The sequence below is a fragment of the Cebus imitator genome, unplaced genomic scaffold (genome assembly GCF_001604975.1).
Source record: "Cebus imitator isolate Cc_AM_T3 unplaced genomic scaffold, Cebus_imitator-1.0 Scaffold536, whole genome shotgun sequence".
Classification (NCBI taxonomy): Eukaryota; Metazoa; Chordata; class Mammalia; order Primates; family Cebidae; genus Cebus; species Cebus imitator.
Genome location: NW_016107851.1, coordinates 407,230 through 417,799, shown reverse-complemented (window position 1 = coordinate 417,799; position 10,570 = coordinate 407,230). Strand labels below are relative to the sequence as shown.

At 43.4% G+C, this 10,570-nt stretch overlaps 1 protein-coding gene across 5 annotated transcripts in view; it reads right to left on the bottom strand.

The window, feature by feature from the left end:
- Positions 1 to 6,218: 6,218 nt before the first annotated feature.
- The window catches only part of TNFRSF19 (TNF receptor superfamily member 19), a 109,484-nt gene continuing 105,132 nt past the window's right edge, over positions 6,219 to 10,570 (bottom strand). For 3 of the 5 annotated variants that reach the window (XM_017514731.2, XM_037733526.1, XM_017514732.2), the window contains one exon: positions 6,219 to 6,693. In XM_017514731.2, coding sequence (XP_017370220.1) covers positions 6,685 to 6,693 — 9 coding nt within the window. In that variant the 3' untranslated portion in view covers positions 6,219 to 6,684. Of the gene's footprint in view, positions 6,694 to 7,236; positions 7,308 to 10,570 lie in introns of all 5 variants that reach the window. The other 2 variants (XM_037733524.1, XM_037733525.1) reach the window with 1 other exon arrangement.

Genomic DNA, 10,570 nt, shown 5'->3' with positions numbered 1-10,570 from the left:
CCCTCAACTTTATGCTTGGGCTTCGCCTCTAATCAGTCTATGTATTAACCTAATTGTCTCTCAGTGCATTTATGTGTGGTTAAAATATCCAAAAAGCCCTAGAGATGCTGCCAGAAGCTTTCTCTCACTTCAATAACGCCGGGGTGCTGGGAGCAGACAGACCATTCTGGGAGAAAGGAGGGCAAGGGGGACTCCTGAGCTACAGAGGGCGAGGATTCGGAACCGGCCGCAGGCAAGCTGCTCGGGCTTTGCTGTCCTCCCCAAGCCAGCGGCCAGCCTTCTGTCCCCATGGGTTTCCCCGGGGGCAGGCTGCTCAGCCAGGTGAGGGCAGGGAACAAAAGCAGCAGCATCTCCAAGACAAGGTAGGGGCAGACAGACATGATCAGGCTAGTTAGCTTTCAGGTGAAGGCGGCCTAAGACTTAGAAACGGATGCCCAAAGCTAGGATTTAGAAACAGGTGAGCAGATACCCATCACCCTGAAGACCGGCCCAGATCTGGAGGTAGGGTTGCCTCGAGCTTCAGGCTGGGCAGGACCACGAGGCAGCATTCCCGGCCCAGGATTAAAAGGCCACAAAGGTGCCTGATGCAATCCACCGGCGCAGGAAGGCAAGCCCACTCCAGGGCAGTACGCCAGCCTTCTCAGCCTTGTCTCTCAGGACTCCAGTGGTGGTTCTGCTGAGTCCTAAACGTACCCCTGAGGCTCGGCACTCCCCCACTGGAAACCAAACTCGACCGAGCGGACCCAAATGCTGCAGAACGAGCTCAGGCTCAGTATTTCCAAACGGGAGAGAGACTGTCTCCCTCACTCCTGGCCGGTCCCTCCCAGTGACTGGGGATTTTCTGTTGCAGGAGAGAGGTCCACTCCTCTCCCCCTGGACCTCCGAAGCTTCTGGAAGACTATTTTAGTTTTCATGTCCATCACTTCTTCACATAGAGGGGAGTCAGTCCCCCATGGGGGAAGCTTGAGTCCCAGGGCAGGGCTCACTGGACACCTGTTAGGCTAGAAACCCACCTGAGCCCCTTCACCCGTGTCCTCATGCTCCAGCCTCCCTGCGATTCTCCGACTCCCAGCACAGGCCGACCCTTTCCACCTGTGTTCCAGCATGTTCCAACCCTCCGCTTGCCTGGTGAACGCCACATGAGTCTTCATGGCCCCACGCAGAGGACTTTCCCTCTCAGCTTCTGCGTTCCCTCCTCACTGTCCCCAGAAGGATTTGCACTTGTGTTTTCACAATTAAGAGCTAAAATTAGGGATAGGGTCTTGTTCTGCTGCCCAGGCTGAGGTACACTGGCTCTAAACACAGCTCACTGCAGCCTCAGACTCCGGGGCTCAAGGATCCTCCTGCCTGGTCCTCCTGAGTAGCTGGGACTACAGGCATGCACCACCACACTGGCTAATTTTTCCTTTCTTTCCTTTTTTTTTGTAGAGACGGGATCTCAGATTGTTGACCAGGCTGGTCTCACCTCCCGGCTTCAAGTGATCCTCTCGCATCAGCCTTGCAAAGTGCTGGGATTACAGGCGTGGGCCACCTCGCCAGCCCAGATCTACTTTATAAATGCCAACGGGCTTGATTGCCTTGCATTCCTCCATATCATCTCCGGCCCTGGCACTGCAGTTAGAAGCCAGCACATGCTGTATGCTATATAAATGTATGTTGAGTGCATAAATTAAGGACTGCCGTCGGAAACGCCCCTTGCTAGGGTGAGGCTTCTGAGGGGAATTGGACTTGGGTTTCGAACTTCAAGGGAAACGGTTACTGTCTGATCTGTGGAGGGGTGACCTGCCTCGTGGCGGTGTGCAGCCTTTCCCTAACCTGCTATTAAAAGATTGCTGGCAGAATGGTCTGCAGATCTTCTATTTACTGTAAATAATCAACCCAGGTAAGGAAAATCCCTCTGCATAGTTCTGCTAAATTCCACCCCAAACAAAGCTATCAGAACACAGCTACTTCTGTCTTAAGTAGGAACAGCTAATGCCATTAGAAATTATAAAGAATCCTCTCCTCTGTCTTTATAGAACAAAAAATGAAACCTGCTTCAGAAGCCCACCCATGGTTCTAGAGAAAGTGGTTTTGCTGGTTAAGTTTTTAAAATTCAGGTCTTTTGGAGAGGTGAATTTGAAAGCTCACTCATTCAAATGCCACTAGTCATTCATCAGATGACCCCACCTCGGCCAGCTGACTCCAGAGTAGAAACCTTTCAACCCTCGTTTGGCTGAAGTGTGACATAACCAATACTATCATGAACTGCTGCCTTGACTCAGCATGATGATATCCCTATAATCACATACCAGAACTTATTAAAACTTGTTTGATGTTATAGAAGATTTTAAAACTTCTCAGACCACTGTTCACTTTCAACACTGAATAATAAACTTAAGCTCGATCTGCTGACCTTAGCTGGCTCCAAATTTGTTTTTAAAAATGAGACAAGGCCAGGTTCATGCCTATAATTCCAGCAATTTGAGAAGTTGAGGTGGGCAAATTATTTGAGGTCAGGAGTTTGAGACCAGCCTGGCCAACACGATGAAATCCCATTTATACAAAAACAAACAAACACACACCCCACAAAAAGTAGCCTGGTGTGGTGGCATGCGCCTGTAATCCCAGCTACACAGAAAGCTGAGGCAGGAGAATTGTGTGAACCTGGGAGGTGCACTCCAGCCTGGGTGACAGAGTGAGACTCTGTCTCGAAAAATAATTAAATTAAATTAAAAAATAAGAAATCAGACAATAACTTCTTAGTTTAAAATGGGACACATTCAGAACAAGTAGCCAGTTGCAGAGACCTTAATAAGAGTGGTAATAATGAAAATATGCCATTGCTATTTCTGTAGAATACTCCAGACCGGGAAGAACCTTATTAGCTTTGAGTTATTTTTCTCAGAGTTAATGGATTTATGGTGCCCTTAAGCTAAATCAGTCTCCATGGACACCAGGAAAGTCCACATACTCTGTGGGGCTGGGTGTGAGTTGGGGCATGGTGGGGGGAAGAAGTCAATGTCCTTTTCTCAGAGAATCCAGAGTCAACAGCAGAAACTCACCTGCTGAGAGAGCAGGTGTCGTTTTAACATTTTTTTTTTTTTTTTTTTTGAGACGGAGTTTCGCTCTTGTTACCAGGCTGGAGTGCAATGGCGCAATCTCGGCTCACCGCAACCTCCGCCTCCTGGGTTCAGGCAATTCTCCTGCCTCAGCCTCCTGAGTAGCTGGGATTACAGGCACGCACCACCACGCCCAGCTGATTTTTTGTATTTTTAGTAGAGACGGGGTTTCACCATGTTGACCAGGATGGTCTCGATCTCCTGACCTCGTGATCCACCTGCCTCGGCCTCCCAAAGTGCTGGGATTACAGGCGTGAGCCACCGTGCCCGGCCTAACATTTTTTAAAGTTTTTTTTTTCCACGAAGTTTAAAGTCCTCTCTCAAAACCTAATAATAGCCTTAAATGCTTTACTGAGTAGAGGGAAGAAAAGGAAGGACGCCTCCTCTGTGGGAGTCTCGGGCTTCCTCTCTTCAGCCTCCCTCTGCAGGACACCTGGCTGAGCTCCACGAGGAAGGATACAAAACTTTCTCTTTAGTTCCTTCCCTCTTTGTGCCATAAAAGGAAGGGAAAAAAATGAAGGGACCATGATAAGACCTCAATGCCAAAGCTTCTCAGGGGTCGCAGATACCTTCCAGCAGCCTGATGGCCTGGTTATGTTCCCAAGCTCTCCCTCACAGGCCACCAGTGAGGATTACAAATCACCCTCCAAAAGCCTGAAGAGCCAGAGAGGGTTCCATTCCAAGGAGCAGATTTTTTAGTGGCAGGGCCTCATTATGTTGTCGAGGCTGGCCTTAAACTCCTGGGCTCATGATCCTTCTGCCTCAGCCTCTTGAATAACTGGGACCACAGGCAGAAGTTGCTGTGCCCAGAGGGAGCAGAACTCTGCAAGGCCCCCCGACAGACTTCTGAAAGAAAAAAACATGTCTGCATCCAAGAAATCAATCATTCTCTCACTGAACACATAAATAAGAATACCAGGTGACAATTTTATTCACAAATAAAAAAGGTATTACAAAACTATTTAAGAAAATGATAATTTACACAATTATAAATTCCAGTATGTAAATGGTGATGAAATTTGCACAGTAATGATGAGATTTAAATTGATTTAAGCTATTTTAAAGCACTGATGGTTTTCCTTCCCTTTCTTTTTTACTAGCACGACGGTAGTGCTTAACCTAGGTAATAGCAGTATTAACACTTTATCCAAAGTAGAAAAAGCTCTATTTAAAAATATATTCCATATACATGAAATTAGAAAATCCATGACTTGACTTGGTTGTTCTTGAAATCCTTGTCTCGTTCTTGTCAATGAGCTTCTGCAGCGCAAGAAGCCACAGCAGTTACACCCATGCAGCCTTCGTGACATCAGCAGTCTAGCAGCTCAGTTTTTTGAGTGCTATGGGATATTCCAACAAAGTGAAGTGCAAATTGGATTTTTTTCCTCAAATGTTTACAAAATGTTACACAAAGAGCGCAAAATAGAACATTAATGTATATTTCTAGAGTAGGTAGAGTAAAATATCTTCACTTTGATAAAAATTACCCAGGATTTTTCAAATTCAGTAGCAAATGAAATCATTTTTCAACTCGAAGCATTTCTCTACTGATGGAAAATGATGTTTTAGGATTTTTGGCCAAAGTCTCATTCCCATCGGTCTGACTTTCTCCAGCAAGTGTTTATCCTTGAAGTTAATCAGGGCTGTACATATGGAAAATATATACAGGCTCCACGAGGAACACAGCCCCGCCTACTCACATCATCCCTCTGCCATAACAGAAAGGACCAGATTGCAAACAGCGGCACGTATGTGAATCACGGGTGAGGTCACACGAGGAAACTCTACTTGCATTTTCATAGCCATTGTGTGGTCAAATCCTAAATATTTTACATGTCCTAAAGGCAATTTTCCTAAGAGTTCATGACTACCAAAGGACCACTAGTTTATGCTTTTAAAAAAAAAAAAGGAAAACAGGAAAAGTCAATTGACTATGACTGGGCACTAGGTTGACATGACAGATTGGGGGTTGCAATGAAGCACTCTTATTTCCTATTTCAGATGAGGGAATTGAGGTCATGAGATGTACCAGACACAGGCAAGCTAGTAAATGCATATCAGAACCTAAAACTATGGAGAAAAGGCCTCAAGAAAGAGCGCTCATTAAAATTTACTCATAGCTCACAAAGAGAAAAAAACATGGGTAATATGTGAGAAGATACAAATGTCCTAGGAAAGATGGCTATATTTTAATATTCAGTTTAAATGTTAAAAGACAGTGTCTTGGGCAGGGCAATTCATAGTGCACTTGAACATACTGATGTTCAAAAGTCTAAAAAATAAACCCTCTTCAATTAAGTCTTCTCCAGGGCATAAAGATTAAGAGCAAATAAACCATTCCCTGTTTCGTGACTGAACGGGGTTAATTTCTGCCTTAGCTCTAGAGACAATGCTAGTGTGCAAATACCAAGCTGGTAGGGGATGGAGCACCTTAATAGAAAGAAGCACCATCCTCTGAAATCCCACATCAGATGGCTAAAGTAGGAGATGATATGCTAACTAACCTCACGCGACTGGAAGGAGCATGACGATGTCCTGGTTCCTCTAAACCCCTACAAACTCTGCGTTTTCTTCTAGTCCTAACATGTGGTCTGCTCTCATGGAAACTACTTCAGGAGGAGGGGAACCTGACATGTTGTAGTTTCTAAAGCCTTTACTACAAGGTACAATGCAAGTAAAAGATCATTTATGTTTATAAATACCCTTTTTCTATAAAAGAAATTCTGAATCTTCTAAGCTCAGGCAGAGGGACAGATGCAACAGGTGTTTCTATATCAACTAATTTTCATATAAATATGCCAGCCTTTGCACACAAGTCTCTACACTATGTGTTAACTCCGGGCAATGGGCTGCCTTTTCTGTACCACATTCCCCAGCCCAGGTGCTCTCTGAGATCAGCACCAGCAGGTGTTCGTGAGACGGAGGCTGAGGTCAGAAGTGTAGACTCTGGAAAAAGCTATCTTCCTCTGTCTGATTCCTCTGATTCAGTTAACTTCATCTAATAAACCCAAGATTTAGGCAGGCAACATGTGGGCCGCACTAACCACCAATGCAAATCAGTTTAGATGATGAAAAAGTATCCTTCTCAAATAGAAACACTCACTTTTGAACCCATTCTACATAAAAGCTAAGGTAATTTATCTGACATTTCATAGGCGATATGAAAATATTTCTGGAAAGAAAAAGTATACTCTGAGTCTTCAGTCTTGTAAAAACATATTCACCATGAAAATAAGCATGAAGGCATTTCTGTTTCTTGTTATATGTCCCCAGTCTCGTAGGCTGCCAACTCAACCCATCCGTCTTTGAAGTCACTTTGTGGCAGAGAAGCTTCTTATGTAGGAAACATGCAGAATATCATAAGTTGGCCCACAGCCTTTTCTTGTTATTCGTTGAGGTTTCAGCTTACAGCTGGTCTGGCTCAGAAGCAACTGGCTAAAAGGCTTAAAACGCCATCAGTTTGGTTCAGATTTATTTTTTCCCAGAAGCCATGCAAGGCCCAGACTGCTCAGTCCATAAGCCTAACAAAGGAGTACTCTTTGGGTGCCAGCACACACTTCAACTGCAGAAAGAAGCAGGCCCTTTAAGCTTCCTAAAATAGAAAGAGAAAGGACGTTTTAAAAACAATGTCTTGCAAATTAATTCTGATAAATTTCGATGGTGGATAATTATTACGCATAACTTTTACTAATAGTATACATGAATTTAAGAGCATATGGACAAGAAAATCATTTAGTAGTATCCAAATATCCAGTTACCCATGTGATCTCAGGATAAAATAAAGGTTTTCATAACAATTCACAGTCACCCAATTTCTGCAGAGTATTTAAAAGATGATACTGTAACCCACAGCAATCATAATGTATTAACAAACAATTCTTTTGTGGGCCTTCAACCATATCCAAACATTTAAAGCGTCTTTCTTCTGTGCTGTGTTCCTTTAAAGCATTTGTAGGTAAATATTTTAGGATTCTGTATTCCTTTCTTTCAAAGAACAAAGATGATGAATGAACAGTGCCATTCTTTATCTGCCAACTTAGTCTTTGAATGTAAAACTTCCATTAAACTATTAGAGAAAGTTCAGAAATAGTAGGGAATAAGATTTCTCTTATAACGATCTCCCTAGAATACTCACCATCCTCATGGGGAAAATATCCTCAGCAAAGTGTAGCCATTAGGCATGTCCTCATCACAAAGGGCACTGACCTCAATGCAGGAAGGGGACAAGTGAAACCACTGAACATTAATTTCATGTATTAATCCTTCACTAACTTGCTCACCACTCATTTGGCACTGGTGACATACCAGGCAAGTGTATGCAAGAAAATTATTCCTAGATCTGAGGAGGTTATCTAGAAGTAAAATCTTCGGAAATACTTCCTTTGAGACCAGTCTGGCCAACATGGTGAAACCCCGTCTTTACTAAGATACAGAAATTAGCCAGGTGTGGTGGTGGGTGCCTGTAATTCCATGTTGGTCCTTAGCTGAGTGCCACAACCTCCCGTGGCCACTCGGGAGGCTGAGGCAGGAGAATCACTTGAACCCAGGAGGCAGAGGTTGCAGCGAGCCGAAATGGTGCCACTGCACTCCAGCCTGGGCGACAGAGCAAGACTCTGTCTCAAAAAGAAAAAAAAAAGAACAGCAGAATCATGCTGGATTCTTTCTGTTATATGCCCATTTTCAGAAAGGAAGTATTTCAATAACAGGAGATGGTTTTATTAAATATGCTGATCAACTGACATGCTTATAATAACTACATTAACCCTTCTGTGGGAAGCAAATTATCCTCATTTTGCCAATAAGGAAAAAGTAGAGATTTCAATAGCTTGAAAAACTAGAACCCAGCTCCCTTCATATCTTTTCTGACCTTCTTTCTGTTTGTTCCTGTTGACATGTTAAATGTTGCATTAAAAACAACTTCAAGAAATGCTTTTCCTGTAAGTAAACAGGCTGGCTTTGTTCTCTCAAATATCTCAGAAAAAATGTTCCAAACGTCTCAGTTCTGTTCCATTCTGGAGAGATGTGTACAGGAAAAACGTGATTAAAATTAAGTCATACAGACTAAAGAAGGCTTTCACACCTATTTGCTTTATCTAGAACCGTAACTATCATCAGATTATGGGTGATCTTAAATCACCTACAAGAAACTAGTGTGTGAAAATGCAGGTTCTGGAAACAAATGCATCATGCGTTGAAATCGTGGTCTCACAGTACGTAAAGACAGTGCTGTTTAGCCACAGCTGCTCCTCATCCACCCACAGATGGACACATGTCGTTTTCCTGAGCTATGAACAAGCCACGACATGGAGCCGAGCTAACTGAACATGAACCTGTGGAATGGATAAAGCTAACGAGAAGCCCTGTGCTTTGGTTCATAATAGTGAGCAGCTGAAATCAAATTATTTTATTTTTTGAGAGACAGGGTCTTGCTTTGTTGCCTAGGCTGGAGTGCAGCGGTGCCATCCTAGCTCACTGGAGCCTTGAATTCCTGGGCTCAAGTCATCTTGCTGCCTCAGACTAAAATCAGATGCTTTATGAGAAGTGAATGTGTTCTCTAGTTGGAAAATTAGCCTGTTTGGGGAAATGTTGGTTGGTTTTTAGAATTTAGATTGGGAAAAAAAACCAAAAGCAAAACCAGTTGAGTTAAACACTTGATTGGACCTTGAAATAAAGAGGAGGACCACACCCCTAAAGGCCTACAGTAGCTGCTGGTTCCTATTTTCTTTTGAAGATTAAGGTTCATTTGCTACATTTCACAGATCAGTAAGGGCAACTGAAGAGAAGGCTTTTTTTCTTTCAGAATCTGGAAATGATTATCTCTTAAAATGGGCTCAAAATATTATTTACTAGTGTAGGGGAAAAATCAAAATGGTTTGTATTTTAACAATTTCTTTTTAAAATTCAATGTCATACTTAGCTTTACCTAAATTATCCAATAATTATAGGACTATACCTCTTGAAAAGTTAGTAAAAACTTTTGTTAATGAATTATTATGCTGTGCAACTTGAATGTAATATTTTCTCATCAGGTTCATTTTAGATAATTACAACTTTCTTTTCATAATGAGTTGAAAGTATATATAAATCATGAGAACTACCATGAGTGTCTTTGAAAAATAGTTAATACGTCATGACAAGCCAATCTTAACTGAAACATGTTTCTAAAATGTCATGTTCATACAGCTGTGATGACAGCGCTTAGCAATCCTGTCCCCACCACACCACCAACCTACACAGAAAAAGGTAGGCAGTGAGTTTGGCTCCGGTATGACCTGGTATGAAGATGTTTCATTCTTTAGTCTCAGCAATTGACATCACAAACTTGGATACAAGCTACAAAATTAAGGTGAGTGGTAATTCTGTTTCCTGACAAAACTCTGAAAAACAGTCATCAGTCAGCCGGCAGCACCATAACCCTAGTTTCTCAGATGGTCTCCTATCGAGAGAGGCATGGACGATGCATGGTGAGGGCCCCTCATTTAGAGCCCCTGGGAGGCAGCTGAGCCCCTCCCGTTTCCAGCATCCTCTGACCCACCAGCGGACACTCTGCTGCTGTGGAGGACTTGTTACCTGCTCTGGGCTGCTGGGCCCTTTCAGTTCCCATGTTCTGTGGGGCATAGTCCATTCTTGAGACTTACACTCAACTAGGTTAATTCTTAAGTCTTTTCTTATTATCATAAAAATTTTTACAAATTACCGATGGCTCAAAACAGCAAGATCAGTGAACAGCTTTCCTAACTCCAGGCACAGCTCAGAGGCAGGTGCTCTGCGCCTCTTAACTGCGTAATTTATTTTTCCTGCATTCACTCACCTCCCTTCTCATACGTCTCCATTTCTCTATTCTGAGAACAAAACCAATTTTTTACCCTCTAAAGGCAAAAAATGCTTTCTCTACAGAATCCCCTATAAATTCTCCAGAGATTTTTAATTTTTTTTGGTAGTTAAAAAAAAGCAAACAAGGTGAGAGGATGGCTTGAGCTGGGGAATTTGAGGCTGCAGTGAGCCGTGATCGCTCCACTGAGCTCCAACCTGGGCGACAAGATCCCGTCTCAAAACCCAAAAACAAAAACGAAAAAATAAGTGCTGCAGACTTACATCAGTATGTAACTAATGCAGTGATCTTTTAAGGGAACACATCTGCATTCACACTTTGACTCTGCACTGTCTCTGCTATGATCAGGCCAGGATAGAGCCACGTGGAAGCGAGACCCCTCTGGAGCGGGTTCAGCTGCCTCCTCAGCACCTACAGCCCTGATCTGGGGCGGGGAGGGACAGGTGGTGAGAGCAGTGCCATCTGTGCGGGGCAGGGTCTTGTGGGCCTGGGAGCTGGTCTGTTGCTGTGACTCTGCCCTTTTACACTCAAGGCTGATGCTATTCTAGAACTTACACTAACAATACATGCGCTCCCATTTAAGGAAACGTTCACAAACATAATGTCAAATTCCGCAGAGGCCATGTCCTCACCTGGA